The 21202-nt window shown below is 40.9% G+C and overlaps 1 protein-coding gene across 1 annotated transcript in view; it reads left to right on the top strand.

Annotated features, from left to right (window-relative positions):
* TRPC5 (transient receptor potential cation channel subfamily C member 5) overlaps positions 1–21202 on the top strand; it is a 347276-nt gene that overhangs the window by 183445 nt on the left and 142629 nt on the right. The window contains exon 3 of the mRNA XM_070785143.1: positions 15499–16020. Coding sequence (XP_070641244.1) covers positions 15499–16020 — 522 coding nt within the window. The remainder of the gene's footprint in view (positions 1–15498; positions 16021–21202) is intronic.

Below are 21202 nucleotides of genomic sequence, written 5' to 3'. Positions count from 1 at the left end.
CTAGAATGTCGACGTTCACTCTTGCCATCTCTTGTTTGACCACTTCCAATTTCCCTTGATTCATGGACCTAACATCCCAGGTTCCTATGCAATAATGCTCTTTACAGTATCGGACCTTGCTTCTATCACCAGTCACATCCACAGCTGGGTATTGTTTTTGCTTTGGCTCCATCCCTTCATTCTTTTTGGAGTTATTTCTCCACTCTTTTCCAGTAGCATATTGGGCACCTACTGACCTGAGGAGTTCATCTTTCAGTGTCCTATCTTTTTGCCTTTTCATACTACTCATGGGGTTCTCAAGGCAAGAATACTGAAGTGGTTTGTCATTCCCTTCTCCATTGGACCACGTTTTGTCAGAACTCTCCACCATGAGCCAACCGTTGTGCGTGGCCCTACATGGCATGGCTCATAGTTTCATTGAATTAGACAAAGCTGTGGTCCATGTGGTCAGTTTTATTAGTTTTCTGATTGTGGCTTTCATTCTGTCCACCCTCTGATGGATAAGGATAAGAGGCTTATGGAAGCTTCCTGATGGGAAAGACTGACTGTGGGGGAACCTGGTCTTGTTCTGATGGGAAGGGACATGATCAGTAAATCTTTAATCCAACTTTTTGTTGATGGGTGGGGCTGTGTTCCCTTCCTGTTGTTTTACCTGAGACCAAACTATGGTGGAGGTAATGAAGATAATGGCGACCTCCTTCAAAAGGTCCCAAGCATGCACTGTTGCACTCAGTGCCCCCAACCCTGCAGCAGACCACTGCCTACCCACACCTCATCCAGAGACTCCTAGAAACTCACAGGCAAGTCTGAGTCAGTCTCCTGTGGGATTTCTGTTCCTTTCTCCTAGGTCCTGGTGTGCACAAGATTTTGTTTGTTCCCTCCAAGAGTCTGCTTCCCCAGTCCTGTGTAAGTTCTGTAATGAAATCCCACTGGGCTCCAAAGTCAAATTCTCTGGACGTTCTCAGTCCCTTTTCCAGATCCCCAGGTTGGGAAATCTGTTGTGGGTCCTAGAACTTTCTTAACAGTGCAAGAATTTATTTGGTATAATTGTTCTGCAGTTTATGGGTTGTCTGCTTGGCGGCTCTATGGTGGGATTGATGGTGACCTCTTCCAAGAGCCCTTATGCCACACCCAAGTCTGCAGCACCCAGAGCCCCTGCCCCTTCGGCAGGCCACTGCTGACTCATAGCTCTGAAGGAAACACTCAAACACTCAAAGGCAGGTCTGGCTCAGTCTTTGTCGGGTATCTGGGTCCTGGTGCACACAAGGTTTTGTTTGAGCCCTCCGAGCTTCTCTGGCAAGTATGGGGTTTGATTCTAATCCAGTTTCACCCTTCCTACTGTCTTGCTGGGGCTTCTCCTTTGCCCTTGGACGTGGGGTATCTTTTTTTGGTGAGATCAAACATTCTCTTGTCAGAGGCAAGTTGCAATTTTGGAGTTCTTGCAGGAGAAGTTGAGCACACATCCTTCTACTCTGCCATCTTGAGACATATCTTGATTCCAGCTTGTAACTCATCCAGCCCAGCATTTCTCATGGACTCAGCATATAGGTTAAGCAAACAAGGTGACAGCAGACAGCTCTGTCATATTCCTTTCTCAATCTTGAACCAATGAGTTATTCCGTACAGGGTTCTAACTCTTGCCAAAATCAAATTGATTACATTCTTTGTAGCCAAAAATGGAGAAGCTGTATACGGTCAGCAAAAACAATATCTGCAGCTGCCTGTGGCTCAGATCATCAGCTTCTCATAGCAAAAATCAGGCTTAAAGTAAAGAAAACCAAGAAAAACACTAGGCCAGACAGATATGACAAATCAAATCCTGTATGAACTTGCAGCAGAGGTAACAAATAGATTCAAGGGACTAGATCTAGATAACAGTGTTCTTGAAAAACTATGGACAGAGGTCTGTAATACTTTACAGGAGGCAGTAAATAAAACCATCCCAAAGAAAAAGAAAAGCAAGAAGTCAAAGTGGTTATCTGAGGAGGCTTTACAAATAGAAGAAGAATGAAGAGAATTGAAAAGCAAGGGAGAGAGGGAAAATACATCCAATTAAATGCAGAGGTTCAGAGAATATCTGGAAGAGACAAGAAGGCCTTCTTCAATGAACACTGTTTAATAATAGAAGAAGACAACAAAAGGGGGAAGACTAGAGATCTCTTTGGGAAAATTGGAAACATCAAGGGAACATTCTGCCCAAAGATGGGCACAATGAAGTATAAAAATGGTAGAAACCTAGCAGACGCGTAAGAGATTAAGAAGAGATGGAAAGAAAACAAGAGATAATACATGTCAAATGCTTGGCAAAGTTCCTAGCACGTTTTAAATTATTTGGCAAATGTTAACTATTACCCACTGCTAAAGCATCTCTAGAGACTTCAGTGGGGCTCTCTTGTACAGTGATTATCAACCTCCTAGAGCAGCACTATCCAACAGTACTTTCTGCCATGATGGAAATGTTTTCTATCTATACCATCCAATAAGGTAGCCATCATATGGCTAGGGAGTAGTTGAAATGTAGACACACAGAGTGACTAAGGAATTGAATTTTTAAATATCATTTAACTTTAATCATAAAATAAATTTTAAAAATAAAATAAATGTTTAAAACAAATAACCAAATGGGGAATTTCCTGGTGAATTAGTGGCTGATTCTATGCTCCCAATGCAGGGGCCCTGGGTTTGATCCCTAGGCAGGGAACTATATCCCACATGCCACAATTAAGAGTTCACTGCAGCAATGAAAAGATCCTGCATGCTGCAACCAAGACTTGGCAAAGCCAAATGAACAAATGAATAGTTTTAATAAATAAATACAAATGAAATAATCAAATATGGTTATTAGTTCTCATAATACAGAATTCTAAACCTGCTCAAAATTAATACTTCACCAAAAATTCAATATCAATACGTTCTCCTGGGGAAAGGAAGGGCATTCCTACTCCTTCCCTTCCCGAGGTTGAGAATCATTGTCCTAGTGGGTCAGTGTACTGATGGGATTGTGTCACAATTCTCAGGTAGAAGACAAGCCTAAGACAGGCACGACTAACTCTAGCTACTTCTGTCTCTCCTTGCTCCAGTCTACCCACTGCCAAACAAGCCTCATACCCCCAGGGGACATTTGGCAATGTCTGGAGATATTTTTGGTTGTGAAAACTGTGGAAAGGGAGAGCCTATAGGTGCTGCTAAACATGATACAGTGCACAGGTTAGCACCCCACAGTAAAGAATTATCTGGCCCCAAAAGTTGAGAAACTCTGCCCTGGAAGGATTCTTAAACAATCTTAGACAAGGAAGCATCTGTCCTGCTCTTTGTTGTTCAGTCACTCAGTCATGTCCGACTCTTTGTGACCCCATGGACTACAGCATGCCAGGCTTCCCTGTCCTTCACTATCTCCTAGAGTTTGCTCAAACTCATGTTCATTGAGTTGGTGATGCCATCCAACCACCTCATCCTCTGCCACCCCCTTACAAGCCTTCAAATGCAGAGGGTCTCTAACCTCCCTGAATAATTCAGTACAATTTTTACACTACCCCCAGTTTACTCCCTTTAAATCATCTGGAAGGAAACAGTTCCTTTCCAAATTTGGGATCGAATTTTTTAAGACAACAACTTTTCAATCTGGAAAAAAAATGCAAAGAAGAGAAATCTCTAAAATGATGCAGGCTCCATAGAAGGAGAACTAGCTCTAGTTCACCAATGGCTAGGATATCTGCAAGAAGAGTCTTTGAAACTGCCCAAGTTTTAAGATGAATGATAGGTTATGATTTCCACAGACTGTAATAAAGTAGCTGACCTCATTACCCCCAAAAGATGGTACAGTGTAAAAACTAAAGGCATTCTTAAAAGAATTTAAATTTAGGTGTGTATACAGTTTCCAAAATCATAAGGACTATTTAGAAGAGCCAGAAATATTAGGACCATGCTTCTTTGAAGTCGATAGCATAGAAGAAACTCATGTTCTCCCCCAGCCACACTTCCTGAGCCTCAGAGACAGAAATATGGGCTATGAGGCCCACAGGCCAGAGCCAGTCACTGGGCTAGAGCTTATATTTTATATTTCAGGGCCCCTAAAATTTCTCCGTGCTGCAATTTAGGTACATTTTCTCATGTGTTGTCTTCAGGAGAAAAGTTGAAAATCCAATTTGGTCGTTCCAGAAAGCCAAACTGGAAAATTCAGAACATAAAACAATTTTCCTTCTCCTAACTCTGAGCTTGGGAAAACTCTAAAGAGCCTACATAATGATCCCCTACTTTTCACTGCCCTTTGTCTGACTATTCGCCAAGTGCCCCTATGTAGCAGCAATCAGCAGGACCAGACATGCAAAATTCAGGCCTGGAGGAGAAGGGATCAACAGAGGATGAGATGGTTGGATGGCATCACCAACTCAATGGACATGAATTTGAGCAAGTTCCAGGAGTTGGTGATGGACAGAGAGGCCTGGCATGCTACAGTCCATGGGGTCACAAAGAGTCAGACACGACTGAGTGACTGAACTGAACTGAACTGATAGATGATTTAGCCCTATCTGGAAATTTGGAAAATGGAAGATAGTTGATGACATTATACAGTTTCCTTTGCTGAAAAGATCAAGGATACTCATGTAAAGAAAAATTAACTTCCTCCCTCCTCAGGGACTATGCTCACAGTTTAAATAGCTGTTGAGTAGTAGTAGTCTACTTCTGGAGGCTGGTGCCAGCCACTTGGCTTGCCAAGGGTATGGATAACTGAGAGAAGCAGGAAGGTGAGGCTCAATAACTGCTTTATGAATATGACCCAATCTCCACCCTCAAGCCTCATCCTACAGTCATATAACCCTTCAGTCTGACACTTGCATATGAGCTGAGCAACTTTAAAGCAAAACAACATTTGGCATGTGTATGGAGCATGACATGAAAATGATGATCAGCAAAGGGAATACTTGACATTGTTTAATTCTGGTTCTAGATTTCTGGTCTGGTTTTCTTTATACCTTTTTAAAAGGTCTCTCACTTACTACTAGCTGACGTTACGTCATTTTCTTTATTCAGGCTTATGTCACTCAGCTTTTGAGAATAATGGTGATAATTACCCTTTTCTAACTTTCCTTTAACACTCTGAGAACCAACTGAGCTTAATTTTTGTCACTCAAGCTCTTCTAGACCTAAACTGAGACTCATGGTAATACCTATCAATTTTCAATTTATGGCAATGAACATAGTTTTCAATTGAAAAGTATGAACTTTCAATGGACTATGGCTATGAGCTACTTAAAACAGAGTTTCTCAATTCCTCTTTTTACATGAAAGATCCTCTTTTTGTTCCTTCTGATTTTGTGTTGCTGGAAAATGTGCTCCTAGCAAGATTGTTACCCACTAGAAAAAATATACAATAATAAGACTTCATTTTTATTGAATCCCACAATAGATTTGATGTCAGTCTGGTCACCCTAGCCCGCACATGGTCCTGTGCCCTGGTTGGATCACAAGGTTTCTGCATGTGGGTTCTTAGCCCTTTCCATAAATCTTTATTGAACTCCCCCTAGTCATGTGATGAACAATGACATGGAAAACTGCAAACCAGCTTGCAGCATCCTCTTTCCAGTAAAGCCATCTACAAGAGAAATTTAACTTAAAAATTACATGATGACCTATACAAAAAAAAAAAAAAAAGAATCAAGAACAATAGCTTTCTTAAAATGTTTTCTATTTCAAGTTCCACCAGGGGGCTACCTGCAAAGCTAACTACACTCAAACTGGCACATTGGGGCTCCATTCCTCTGTGTAGCCCTATAGACACAAGGGCCAGAACTTTAATTCTGACATTTTTCCACCCCCATAACAACCCATATCCTCATGTATAAGTATAACTGAATCACTTTGCTGTAGAGCAGAAACTAACACAACATTGTAAAGCAACTAAACCCAAATTTAAAAAATAATATTCCATATCCTCTGGTTTACTTGATTTTCAAACCATTACATCTTTTTCACAATTTTTTACATATCTTAACTGTATAAATGCTGAAGCTGAAGCTCCAATACTTTGGCCACCTGATGCAAAGAGCCGACTTATTGGAAAAGATCCTGATTCTCAGGAAGACTGAGGGCTTGAGGAGAAGAGGGTGACAGAGGATAAGATGGTTAGATAACATCACCTACTCAATGGACATTAGTTTGAGCAAACTCCAGGAGATAGTGAAGGACAGGGAACTCTGGCGTGCTGTAGTTCATGGGGTCAAAAGAGTAGGACACAACTTAGCGACTGAACAACAACAAACCTTGAGCAGTACTATATGATGTTTACCTGGGTTTAAGGTAGAACACTGGGCTTCCCAGGTGGTGCTAGTGGTAAAGAACCTGCCTGCCAATGCAGGAGACATAAGAGACTTGAGTCCAATCCCTGGGTCAGGAAGATCCCCTGGAGGAGGGCATGGAAACTCACTCCAGTATTCTTGCCTGGAGAATCCCATGGACAGAGGAGCCTGGCAGGCTACAGTCCATAGGGTCACAAAGAGTTGGACACAACTGAAGTGACCTAGCACATACACAAGGTAGAACATTAGTTGACGAGTTTAATCAATATCCAATGAAACCTGCAATTTTATGTGTCTGAATATGCAGTGTTGGGATTGTAGATTTCTTTATTGATGTAATAAATAGTTGGTGTTTTGCTGGTTGGAGGTCAAGTAGTATAATAGTTAACAATACAGGCTTTGGAGCCAAACTGCCTGTGTTCAAGTTCTGGTCACCCTTCTTCCTAGATATGTGACCTTGGACAAGGTACTTAGCTTATCCAAGGCTGAGTTTCCTCAGGTGTAAAATGAGGATAATTATTACACGTATAGCATAGAGTCATGCATGCATGTTGTTGCTCAGTCCAGTCCAACTCTGTGCAACCCTTTGGATTGCAACCAACCAGGCTCTTCTGTCCATAGGATTTTCCAGGCAAGAATACTGGAGAAGGTTGCCATGCCCTCCTCCATGGAATCTTCCTGACCCAGGGATGGAACCTGCCTCATGTCTCTTGCATTGGCAGGCGGGTTCTTTACCACTAGTGCCACCTGGGAACCCCACAGCATAGAGCCATGGTGAGGACTAAATGAGATACTACAGCATGGTGCCTAGCATATGGAAGTACTGAATAACCAATAGCCATTAGAATTTATCTAAATTAAAAAAAAAAAGAATTTATCTAAATTTAGCCATTTAGAATAACCAGGCTAATGCTGGCCATTGTTATATACATTATTTATTTTTTACATATAAATATTGACTTTCTAAAAAACATCAGTTGCATTCTGTGATATTGTACCCAAATAAGTTTTGTCCATTTTAGCCTTCCAATCTATATACACTTTGGCCTTGAAATCAGCTGAGATGATCCAGCAAATTCCGATTATAATGGTTCTGTTTTTAGCACAGTCTGGGAAACAAATTGTTTCCCATCTGATGCCAATGGCTGCTCCAAAGTAGCCCATGCATCACCATTACTTAGCTAACTGACCTTGTAGGTACAGCAGAGTGGGCAGCTGGTAATGTGACGTGATTAGATGCTAGTGTTCTTCATTTCTGAGTTCTACAGGGAAATGAAATTCATTTTCAACAGTCTCTTGGACTGAAAAAGACTGAACATTGATTTTTAACTGGCATATTAGGGTGAGGAGAAGGAGACCTAGCAGGTGGAAGAGAGGTATTGCAGTTTCACTAAATCCTGGCACAGATGGGAGATTCATTTCCAACATGATGCTATCAGGCCAGCAGTATGAGGAAGTGCCAATTTGAGAGGTTCAGCCTATGACCAGACAGCATTGTGGGTATGAATGAGGTGGCTCCTGATAAGGGTCTGCCCATTAATTACAAATGGGGGGTTTAATTTCAGAAGCCTATGATAAACTCCAGCAAGGGCTCGTGCTTAAAGCTGGTAACAATAGGAATCAGAAATTCCAATTAGCAGATTGTGTCCAGTGATGAGGTTAATGGAAATGAATGTATCATTTGGATCCCTTGAGAACAATAACCTTGCAAAAGTCCTAGCCAGTCCTGGGAGTGGGTAAAGTAGAGCATCAGCTGTTCCTCTGTTGTGTCCTCTGGCAATGGAATTTAGCTGGAAATATAAAGAAGCTGGCTTTTTCTCAGTGTGCACTGTACTGCAAGTGTTTTGTGTGATGAGCTCTGAGCCAAGTGACTCTGTCTCATGCTCATTAATCCAGAAGGGTCCTAGACTGTAACACCAGCTTCTCAACCGGACGACCTAGGGCAAATCCAGGAGCAAACTCATTAGGGCCTGAAGGTAAAGCCCCAGGGAGATGCAGGCAATGTAACTGCTTTAGTGGCCATGCCCTAAGCCCACATCATTACAAATTTTAAAAATTCAATCCAGTCAGTTCATGTACCAGGTTTCATTAGAAATACAGTTGTAGATAATATGAACCAAATCTAATTTATTGGTGTGTTAATTTCCTTCTTCTTTCTCCCCCCACCCCTGCCCTTCTTCACTTTGTTAAAAAAAAAAAAAAACATGATTTTTAATGGGAAGCTTAAGATCATTCAGTATAATTTTGGAGTTCAAAGCGAAGGCAAAACTTGATAAGAATAAAATTCAATTTTCCACCTAACCTCAATCTGAACACAAAATGGCTGTTAAAGGATAATTTAAAAATAAAAAAAGTTAAATCATGATCCTCATACAAATGTAAAGGTAACACAAGTGAACACATGTCTAAGATTTTATTTAACTCATTAATTAGTGAGGAAACCAGGAAGTCAGAAGTCTGCAAACTATGCCCTGCAAGATAAATCCAGCCTGTCAACTGTTTTGTGAGTTAATTTTATGGAGTACAGCCACACCCATTAATTTGCATATTGCCTTTGGTTGCTCTCTTACTACAGTGGCAGAGTTGTAAGGTCCACAGACCCCAATGTATTTACTATCTGGTTTTTTACTGGAAAAGTTTGCTAACCCTGGATATAAGCCATTGGGAATGCTGAAAGAAATTTATGAACAGATGCAAAGAAATTTGCATATAGATGTACAGGTCAGTTACATTTTGCCAGGCAGAAATTATTTTCATTAAAATTTGCAGAATTGTAAAATAAGTCAAAAACAACACAGATAATCCAGAAAATATAGTAGACCTGGGCTATTAGGTCAGTTATATAAACAGAAACTCAAGACTAGGGATTTAGGGAGAAATCTTGTTTTATGAACAGGTAGAGAAGAAGTTGGAAATCAGAAACTATCCAAAAAGGGAAAGTACCCTAGTGCAGAGCCTTAAAGATTGGCAATTGGAATGGAGGAGGCCGAGGTTGGTTACTTGGAAACTTTCTTAGGCCTGGTTGCTCTGGAAACTGGGGCAGGGCTGAAACTTGGGGAAGACCAATGGGTCCAGGTGTAAATGAGCCAAGGTGGGCAGAGGTTAACCCCACACTCTTGGTTTCAACTACTGTTATAGGCTGAAAACTGTCACATCTGCATTTTCAGCCCTGACCTTTTTCCTTCAACATTCATGCTAGAGTTATACAATTCCCTGAAACTCTCCCAATAAGTATTTCATACTCAACATGTCTAAAATTGAACTTTCCTTAAACCTTAAACCTGTCTTTCCTCCTGTATTCACTATCTCCAATGGTGACATCACGATTCAATCAGGCATGCAGTGCTGAACCTGACATCCTTTATTTCTGCTCCCTGCAGTATTACCTGATACATCCAATGAATGTCTTAAAATCTCTTCTATCTCTGGAATCACTGTCTAGTTTAAGATCTTGCCATCTTTTCACCTGGTCTGTGGATATCTTTTAACTAGTCTTATCTTTCTGAAACTTATCCAATGATTTGCTGGAGCTGGCTTATACCAGCTGGTAAGGATTGGTTGTGTGCATCTCTCCCAACTATCTTCCAGGATGTCATATTGGTAGCTTGAAACTGGCCACAGTGGGAGTATTTACACCACAAAAACTGGCAAACACTATAAATCAAGATTTTTTAAAGTGGAAAGCTACTTGTTAAATATTTATCAGCACACATACCTCTGCCAATTCCCCACAATTTAGCCAAACTGATCTTTGTAAAACACTTGTTCAACCATGCTACTTTCCTGATTAAAACTCTTCAATGGCTCCCTATGGTCAATAGATCATATTAAGTTCCTTCTCATAGCATATGAGGCCTTTTATTATCTGGCCCTGGTCTAAATGTCTAGCATTCTCTCCCATCCCTCCTTAGTCTCACAACTTCTCTGCTAGCTTAAAGGTCACACACTGGCTCACTCTGGCCTAAATTGCCTCATACATGTATTTTGTTTGGCCTGCACACTATCTTTAACTTTTTTGAGCCAACATTGAAGACTGTAGGAAAAGCTACCTCCAGATCCACATTTCTACTTCTCTTGAAAAATTACAACACCAGCCCTTCATTCATGCATATGGGAGCAAGGAATGGAGAGGCAGATGCCCCCTTTGAGAGGGCACATGCTCCACAGCTCACCCATTTCTACCATTCACTCACGCAAATAATGCATCTGCACCCTCACTTAGCTCTTAATTCTGTTACCTGTTATCTCTTTGGCCCTTGTTGCAGACCATATTACAAAGTCCTGATTATTATCAGAAACCTCTGATCCTAATTATAGACTCTCTCTTTACATGGTTGTCCTGGTGATAATCCATGGTACCTGCACAGTCTAGAGAGGGATGAGTAGCAGAATGAGAAGATGCAGAGCGGGGAAGAGGAGTAGAAATCTGTAGTCTTTGGATCAGAGGCTCCATCTTAGAGTAATAGCATTGTAAAAATGACAAGCAGGGATTGTCCTAGGTGTTTGTAACCTCAGGGTATTCATATAGAAAGTCATAGACTCATCCATATAGAGCCTATCTACTTATCTTCCTTAGAGTCTTAAAATGTCTTCCTTCTTAGCTGAACATAGAAAGAAAAGACCCAAGGACACTAGCTCACATTGATTCCAATTGTGGGAGCCAGGCTTGTAAACAAAAGTCGGCTTCTTAATTTGAGAATAGGACACTGAGTTTCCTTTTAGCTGAGTGCCTGCTGTATGTCTAATACTGTTCTAGATGCTATGGGGAAAACAAGAGCAGACTAAGACAGCTCTGCCTTTGGAGACCTCACAACCTTATTGAGGAACCAAAAAATACATATAGGAAATATAGACAAATATAAGCCCACCTCAGAAGAGTGCTATCTTGGATGTAACCTAGTGCCCACAACATCTGGGTGGTCAATGAGGGATGGGATCAAGTTAAGGGGAAGATCTATGGAAGAAGTCAGGGCTTACAATGGCCCTTGACTGGCAGAGAAGTGGGGATCCACACAGGGGATCCCTCAAGGATATACATACAGAGAGCAACGAATGAGGTGGGTGTGGCAATCTGGGAATGATAGGGCTGACTGGAGGAGAAAAGGCAATCTTGGTAGGAGGACATGGTTAGCCACTGAAGACCAGTTCCTTTTGAAAAACTTTACTCTCTGTTGTTTTGTACCCAGAAAGACAAATGGATAATCAGAGGCTCCTTGTTGAGCACCCAGTCAACGACAATGGATTCAGATGGCTCTGGAAAGCATGTCATACTCTAGGCATAGCAACCTTTCAGCTCCATGACACAAATGGGGCTAAGCATTATCCACAAGTACCATTCTGTGTCTTGGACACGTGTGTCAGCATTGACCTAGAGGAGAAGGGAAAAGAGTTAGAAAAGAAAGAGCAAGGAAGTGGGTAGAGGGAGTGAACAGGAAGAACATCCTGAGAAGGAATAGACTCGTACCTCCAGTCTAACCCAGGGAATTCTGTGCTGCCAGTCATCTTCCCTCCACCCCCCATCTCTAGCCTTGAGATCATGACAGAGATTAAGAAATGCCCCTGTGCACCAAGGAGGGACAGATTCTGGGTCTGAGCTCCTTTCTTCCCAGGCAGTCTATGATACATGGCTCACTTGTCATCTGGCCCAATTCTAGGCTTTATGCCAGTTGTTGTGTTTACGTTCATTACTAGGCCCACTCAGACCTACTTCTGCTTTAGCCTGCAGGCTTATGTTAATTTCTGAGATTATTCTTTCCTGTGTCCAATTTACTTTATGAGTCAGTTGCTCACTTCCTGCTATCTTGTTGGTAGCTGCTCCCTCTAAATGTTTAACAATGTTTACTTGCTGCTCCATCCAAGCAATTGATGACCAATGTGCAGCCACTTCTCTACTAATCAAAGGCTGATGCAACCACCCCATGAAGGAAACAGATTCCTGGCAAACTTCTCCACCATTTTTCTCCCACTCCCAGGTTTCTGGCCATTGCCCTGTTTGGGAAAGCCTCATCCAAGGTGGGAAGGAGGCAAAGATGATGAAAATTACAACTCATCCTTTTGTCAGTTTGCCAGCAACCATGGGTTTCCAAAATTATTTTTAAGAGTCAAAAGAAACTAGCAATTAAAAATAGTATTTGTCTATTCTATGAGAATCTCCATTATCCACATTCTTTTGTTCTCCGCAGTTAAACTGAGTATTTGGAGCTTTGCTTTAAAAAAAAAAATGTATTCAGATCAATATTTTACAATCTCCTGGAATTTTATCCATGCTTCGCATCCTCAGAACCTCCACCCCTCCATGAAATGTTCTCAGACTATTCCAGTCCTCCTCATGATCTAGATCCAGATTCTACAACACTGAGACTCTTCTGTTGGGTGTAGCATATCCCAAAAGGCACATTTTCAAGTTGAAAGATTCTTTTTTTAATTCATTGATTTGGATCTGTACACTCACCCAGAAGTATATGATCATGAATACCCAAAGAACCCCATGCATTTCACCTATAGCTGCTATTTACACAAAGCCTCACATAATGGACATACCAATTTTATCAGATCTCTTTTTGCTATTGGTAACTCATCCTTCAGATGGTAAAGAATCTGCCTGCAATGCAGGAGGCCCAGGTTCAATCCCTGGGTTGGGAAAATGCCCTGGAGAAGGGAATGGCAACCCACTCCAGTATTCTTGCCTGAAAAATTCCATGGACAGAGGAGCCTGGAGGGCTACAGTCCATGGGGTAGCAAAGAATCAGACACGACTGAGCGGCTTTCACTTTCATCCCATCCCTCCAGCCTAGAGGTCCTCATTTACAGAGTAATTCTCCCTGATAATAACAGATTCTCTCTATTTTGCTGGGGTCTACAGGAAGCTGGAGGATTACTGTCTGGCCTTGGTCTTTGTCCACTCAAGTTACAAAGTCAGGGTCACAATTTGGGAATGTCTTCTCTTCAGCCCCCAGGGCTTGATTTAGTGACATAATCTTTAAGATCACTGGTTGTCTTTAACCTTTCAAACAAATATTTCTGCAGTCTCTACTGCTCATTTGGAATGAACACATACTCCTACTTACCAATATATGTAAGTCTGATCTACCTAACCAAGTTCCAAGAAAAATGTCCTTCACTTCTCTGTGCATGCATGTGCCGGGGTCCAGCCCCGGTGGATCCAGGGAATTCAAAGCAGGGACGGCGTCGGTGAACTGGATACAATAGCTTTAATTAAATATTAATCAGAGATATAAAGAGTAACAGAATAAGGATAGCTCAGCAGGAATATTCAGTGGAGAAAAGAGGCTGAATAACTTGGTTTATGTGGAAAGCTAATAAAATTCCAAGGCAAGGAATTTACGTCACCTACGTAGGCCACAGGTGTCCTCCCATTCTCCTGAAGGAGAGGAGACACTAAGGCCTCCCTGGTCAGATCTTAGAAGCCCAGGCATAATTAGTAAGCTTGATGAGCCTCCACGCTCCAGATGGGAATTCAGCCAGAAGGTGAGAGAAAGAACGACATGGGGAGACCAAGTTTCAGTGAACAAGGCCCGCACTTTATTTTCTAAAGTAGTTTTTATACCTTAAGTTGTGCATAGAGTATAATTGGGGAAAGAGTAGAGTCAGCATTAAGCCAGGCTTTCTTCCTGCAAACTTATCATATGCAAAATTTAGGTGATTCACATCATCTTCTGGCCAAGAGGCCTGTTAACATTTTATGACCCTTTCTTCAGAAAACTTATTTTTCTCTAAAGGTGATTATTCTAAAGTCAGGCGCCACCCTCCGAAAGCATTAGATAAAGTTGTATTCCTATAGGGCAAAGGTGTGGTGGGCTATAACAAGAAAAAGAATTAACTCAAGGGTCCAAGGTTACAAACATTAAAGCTACTACTTATATTTATATACACTAATTATATTAATCAATACACTGCCAGGGACACAGTAGGTAAGGGATATGGAAATTTAGCAGCAAACATTGGCCCAACAAGTGAAAAACCCTTCACCAATACAATTTCTAATCAATCTTTTACCTGTTCAAAGAAATCTGTATTTAGACAGTTTAGAACATCTCAATACCTCTCACGGCTGGGAGGCTGTGAACAATCACATGTGGCCGGAAGAACCTGTTCAGGCAGGCTAGAGGACTTCCAAAGGAGTTTGTAGGTTGAAACACTCTTGTCACACCCAGGAACTTTATCAACTGGAGCTGTAAGTTAACTTTTTCAGAGAGAGGTGGTGGGGGACAGCCTCCTATAAAGTCAGAGGTGTAGGTGAGAGCACAAAGCAGTAAAGTAGGCAGACTCTGGTTTTGGGGGTAGGTGCTCGAGGATTTCCAGGGGGACTCCTGAGGCTCGGTCCCACCTTTGCATATGCTGGGCCTCCTTCCTCATGACCTTTGCACGGGCAGAGTTCCTCACGATGGCTCCCGGCATGCATGTGTATGCTAAATCACATCAGTCATGTCAGACTCTTTGTGACTCCATGGACTGTAGCCCACCAGGCTCCTCTGTCCATGAGATTCCCCAGGCAAGAATATTGGAGTGTGTTGCCATTCCCTCCTCCATGGGATCTTCCCAACCCAGGAATCGAACCCACGTCTCTTACATCTCCGGCACTGGCAGGTGGCTTCTTTACCACTAGTGCCACCTGGGAAGCCCCACATCTCTCATTGTGCCTAAGACAGAACTGGCATATTTTAAGAGCCATATTGTCTGAGGTTGAATCCTGGCTCTGCATGTAAAGCTGAATAACCTTCTTTAAACTCTGTGTGCCTCAAATTCTTCATTTGGGGAGAATATTTACCTTATAAGGTCGTTGTGGGGATTAAATGAGTAAATATATCCAAAGTATGCCTGGCATGTGTGTGTGTGTTAGTCACTCAGTTGTGTCCAACTCTTTGTGATGCTATGGACTGTAGCCCGCCAAGCTCATCTGTCTGTAGAATTCTATAGACAAGAATACTGGAGTGGGTTGCCATTCCCTTCTCCTGGGGATCTTCTAGCCCAGGGATCAAACCCAGGTCTCCTGCATTACAGGCAGATTCTTTACCATCTGAGCCACCAGGTAAGGATTTTACAACTAGCTATTATAAGAAGAACTGTCCGAAAAACTGGTGACCCCAGTTCCTGAATCATTAACATTTGATGGGCTCTGTGCTCCAAGCCTTAATCTTACGCTATTATGTTTGTTTGTTTGTTTTCATTTTCATGTACCTAGGTCCCCACTCTTATGATGGACACTCAGTTCTCTGAGTTCACACCGGACATTACTCCCATCATGCTGGCTGCCCACACCAACAACTACGAGATCATCAAACTGCTCGTCCAAAAACGGGTCACTATTCCCCGGCCCCACCAGATCCGCTGCAACTGTGTGGAGTGTGTGTCCAGTTCAGAGGTAGACAGCCTGCGCCACTCCCGCTCCCGACTGAACATCTATAAAGCCCTGGCAAGTCCCTCACTCATCGCCTTATCAAGTGAGGATCCCATCCTAACTGCCTTCCGCCTGGGCTGGGAGCTCAAGGAGCTTAGCAAGGTGGAGAATGAGTTCAAGGCTGAGTACGAGGAGCTCTCCCAGCAGTGCAAGCTCTTTGCCAAAGACCTGCTGGACCAGGCTCGGAGCTCCCGGGAACTGGAGATCATCCTCAACCATCGAGATGACCACAGTGAAGAGCTTGACCCTCAAAAGTACCATGATCTAGCCAAGCTGAAGGTGGCCATCAAATATCACCAGAAAGAGGTAAGCTGAGCTCTTCTCTGCTTTTGGAGAAGCTTAAGTCCTCCAGAGTTCAGGGTGGCAGAGCAAGAATAAGCATTGTCCTATAGCTTTGCTCTCCACCAAACAAACAGTTAGACAGGCTTCAAAAACAATGAGGTCCATATTTATCCAAGACACATACAATCTCTGAGTATTTTCTTTATGGACAGATAATTAGGGGAAAATCTGATTCTATGATGGGAAAGCATTCATTCATTCAACAAAAGCTTATTCAGCACTGTTTTAGGGGTTCAGGATACATAAAACAAGCACAACCCTACCTTCATGGAACTTACAAGCTAGCAGTAGACAGTACATAAATGATCATGTTGGTGAATATATAATTACAAACTAACATAAGGGCTCTGAGGAAGAACTTCTGAGAACACACAGAAAGGACCCTACCCTATATACTGGGACCAGGGCAACAGTCATCACAGAGGGCTCACTGTCTGCATGCTGGTAGTTGTTAACAGAACTAAGTCCTTGGCAGCCCTTTGGCAAGAAAACTGAGATCCACATTTGAAAGATGGAGTCACACTCAGGGTGTGTGGTTCTACAAAAGGCTGAGTACCATCTTTGATGGTGTGACTTCCAAACTGTTAGGGTTGACCTCTTTGAGGTAGGTCAGGTCAAGCAGATCACATCAAGAGAGGCTTTACTTTCCAGCTTGGCCACATTCACAGTCAAGCCAGTGCAGTTCTTTGCCATCTTATCAAACAATTTGGGGAAGACTTCTAGCAGGCTTCATTTAGCTCTTTAAGGAGGAAGCATGGTAGAAAGAGCAGCGACTGTGTAACCAGAACAGCCGGGGATGGAGTGGCCTTCAGCTCTATGACCTGAAGAAACTCTTTCAAATTTGAGGACATTAGTTTTCTCATAAAATGGATGTGACAATTGTTCCTCCATTTCACAGGGCTGTTATGAAAATAAATCTACTTTAATGTCCAGTTCTCTCTCTCTTCCAGTGGTTCCTGGAGTCAGATTCAATTGGGTTGAACCAAGAAGTGCTTATCTGAAGGGCAGTGAGTAGAGCCATCCCTTCACGGGTCCAGGCTCTGAGGCAAATTACATGTGTGCTCACTTGGTCCCTTTCTCTCAGACAAGAAAAAAAGACACTCTCCCTCTGAAATGAGGCAGACATGAGTACCGGGGTGATCTTGAAGGGTACAAGATATGACAAAAGAGCAACATGGGAGATTGAAAGGGCTTCACTGGGTGGGACAGTAAATGGATAGACCCACCCCTGAGTCTCCTTATCCTGTTTTTGCAATTACTTGCTTTAAGTTATTTAATTAAGCCTGAAGTGACTCAACCTCACTTTTCTCTTCTGAAAAATAGGATAATAGATTACTTACCTCCTTAGAGAAATATAAAGTTTAAGTAAAATAAGACAGCTAATGTACTCATGCATAGTACAAAATTCAGTATATATTAGGTATTCAATAAATATTATTATTAATTTTCATTGTTACACACTGTGTACCCATGGTATATGATCTGATTCTATGTACTAAAATTGTAGGTAATAGATATAGTAATGGTCATCCTCTCCCTTACCCCTCCCTCTCATTACCCTACTATTGATATGTAATAGCAGTTGTCTGCTGTAAGGTCAAATTGACTTTTCTTCACTTTTATATATGTATTTCCATTAATGATGTACATTATGGTTTCAGTGTAGTTTTCACTTTACATAAATTGTTATAATACTTTAAGAAGAAAAACCACAAGTACCTTTAGAGTATGAATTGCTTCCAGATGGCAAAATGGATGGATAGTGGGAATAGAAGTGTTAAAACAAGATATTACAGAATATACCTAAAGTTTGCACTCCTTACCTCACTAGATAGCAGATAAACTTCATAATTTTAGGCCCTTATACGCCTGAAAATTGACAAAGCATTTTCAGTTTCATTAAAATATTTTATCAATTTTGTATTAGTAGATCATCTCCCAACTATTTTATCACTTGATCCATTCTGCTCATATAACTATCTTCATTTTCCAATTTTAGTTACTGCTCCATTTGGAAACCACTGTGATGACTTCCTCATTCTCCTGGGGATCTTCTTAGCATATGCCCATGGTATCACCCTTGGGTTCTACATTCACTGTCCTCCAGTCCTTATTAACCTTCTTATCATTTTTTCCCTCATATTTTAGCCCTTTCTCTTTTCTAAAACTTTGTCCCCTATATCCCTTATTTCATAATTTCTCTTATTACTATTAAATTATTACAGAATACCTCCATGTTTCTATACATTCATATGATATATTTCTCAACTATCCTTATACCAACCTGAATATGGCAAAAGGTTACATTTCTTTTTGCTCTCTCAGTTAAGCATCAGAGACCCCAAAATTGGTCTCAGGGTCTACTTGCTATGTACATTAAAGTAGAAAGTATCATTTGTTTACTTGTGGTAAAATATTCATAACATGAAATTTACCACTTTAACCAATTTTTAAGTTTACAGTTCAGTGACATTAAGTAGATTCAGGTTCTTGTGCAATCATGACCATTACAAGTCATTTTTTGAAGATGGAAAACTTTAGAGGTGTTTACTTTTTCTTTCAATAGTGAGCCCATGCAGAGTTTCATATTTTGCAGACCACATTAGTTTTCATCCATAACACTGGCAAAGTAGCATCTTTTAGCTATTAAAATTATGGATATTCAGCAGTAATACAAAGGTAATCCAAAAAGCACTGTATTTTTGCAAAGATAAACAATTTTAGGTCTGGTGATACTCTCTCATCATTGTGAATCAAATCAGTGAGAACTTTGGAATTTGATAGACGGAACTATATCAGTCAGAGCACATCAAACCCCAATTCCAGGTTTGTGGCAAATAAAGCAAGGATAGTGAGTGACTCTCAATTTCAATGTCAATGATATCATGAAAAATATACCCTCATAGAGTCATATAAACTCAAATATGGCCCAAAATTTAGTCCCATGGCCAGAGACTTCAGAATTTAGAATTTATATATTTAGCTCCACATTTTCAAAGGTAAGTTATCTTAACAATGATCATAGATAAGTTTTACTTTAGTTTCTTTTCAAAGTTACAAAAGCAGGGTAAGCTTGAGAATTCAGATATATCTTAAGGTTTACACTCTAAAGACACTATCTTAAGGTTTGCACTCTAAAGACACTGCTTCCAGAATGTAAAACATGATTTATACTCATCAAAATCTAGAAACCTCTTCTGAGTTGTGATTTCCACTAAACAACTCTATAATCCTTCCCAATCTGTGAAATAAAGTTTCTTTTTTTTTTCTTAATCTGCAGTTCCATTGAGCCTCAAGTGAGTATAGTCTCTAATTGTTTTCTATTCAAATCCAATGTCTAGTTTAAGACTGTATACTCTCACCTTGAACAAATCAGCAATGACTTTATTTCTGGGGTGTTTTTATAATTTCAAGTTTAGTGTGTTTGGAAGGAACACAGACCTGGTGAGCTAGTAATAATTCAGGTGTCAGTGAGCACTTATTCTTAAAAGCTCTTGATCTAAGGAAGACGGAGAAGGCAATGGCAACCCACTCCAGTACTCTTGCCTGGAAAATCCATGGACAGAGGAGTCTGGTAGGCTGCAGTCCATGGGTTCACGAGGAGTTGGACACTTACTGAGCGACTTCACTTTCACTTTCCACTTTCATGCGTTGGAGAAGGAAATGGCAACTCACTCCAGTGTTCTTGCCTGGAGAATCCCAGGGATGGCAGAGCCTGGTGGGCTGCCGTCTATGGGTCTCACAGAGTCGGACACAACTGAAGAGACTTAGCAGCAGCAGCAGCAGCAGTCATTACAAAAGTGAAACATACAGTGCTTAGGCCACAAGCATAAAAAAGTCATTGTCTTGATAATTTATCACATTATACAATACACTTGATCACCAATTTTCATCATACAAATTCTCCTTATGCAGAATGTGATAGACATAAATAAATGAATATAAACTTTACCCTTCTATTATATCTATAGCAAATGAATTCAGCTTTTCTAGGTTGTATAAAATTCCTCAAATTCCTTAGAGGCATATATTTATATATGCTTACTCATCAAGAAGAAAAATACATTCATATCTAAGTGAGTCACCCTCCAGGGTCTGATGGGACACATTCAATTTGAGAGTTGCATTTTGCAAGCCCCTAAACAAATGGACATTTTTTTAAAGGCCAGTTTTTCCAGATGACCTTGAGGCTCTGAAGAAGGCTAGACAAGAATTATCTCCCAGGACCAGAATTGTTCAAAGGAGAAACAACCTCTAGATGGGAATGGGACAACTGAGCTAAAAGAGAAATTTTGTCTTCTTTTCCATACTTGATTCCATGCTTGATTCCAGTTGGACCATGGGGAGTCTATCTTTAAGAACAGGTAGGTCACTTCTCAGTCTCTATACTCAAGAGTAGGAAAAAGCAGATCTACCACTTCTCCACTTTATAGTGTCATGCCTGCTGACACATTGTTCAGTCTTCTTTCAAAGCATGCTGTGATTCCAAGAGGGCAGAAATTCCCAGTATTAATGGAAATTTTCTCAACACGTGTATGTACTATAAGGTAGTAGTATCAGAGACTCATACACCAGGAAAAAGTACCCAAAGATAAGCCTGCTCACATCAAAACTTTCAAACAGAAAATATGTCTCTATGTCTCTTAAACCTGGAGCCAAAAAGCTTTATTCAAAAAAAAAAATTTTTTTTTCCTCTATAAAATGAGCTGCAACACAACTGATTTTCCAAAACTGGAAGTTAGGAGTTGCCAACAGTAAAAATTGAGAAGATAATGGTTTTAAGAAAGGCCAGTTTCCCCAAGTTTAACTAAGAATAAAACTATTTAAAAATGATTAGTATTACCAGAATTTATCATCTAGAGACATGTGTATTCATGTGTTTTAAACAACACATTTTGTTAATGGCATCTTTGATTAAAGGAATCTGAAACACTGAAGTTGTTTTTCCTGTGACTGCCTGATCTACTTTATATGAATACTTGTGTTAAACTAAAAATACTTCTGGAGAAGCTTTCAGCATTTTACTAGGGTCATTAAGATGGAACTGTGACAAGGGGTAAAGAGTTTAATGGTTTCCCTTACCTTGCTAAAATGCAGTTTCATTCCTCAGGGGTATAAATGGAGATCACCTTCAAAGACTACTACC

The sequence above is a fragment of the Bos indicus genome, chromosome X (assembly GCF_029378745.1).
Source record: "Bos indicus isolate NIAB-ARS_2022 breed Sahiwal x Tharparkar chromosome X, NIAB-ARS_B.indTharparkar_mat_pri_1.0, whole genome shotgun sequence".
NCBI lineage: Eukaryota > Metazoa > Chordata > Mammalia > Artiodactyla > Bovidae > Bos > Bos indicus.
The sequence above is the reverse complement of the archived record's forward strand: the minus strand, read 5'-3'. Positions and strand labels throughout refer to the sequence as shown.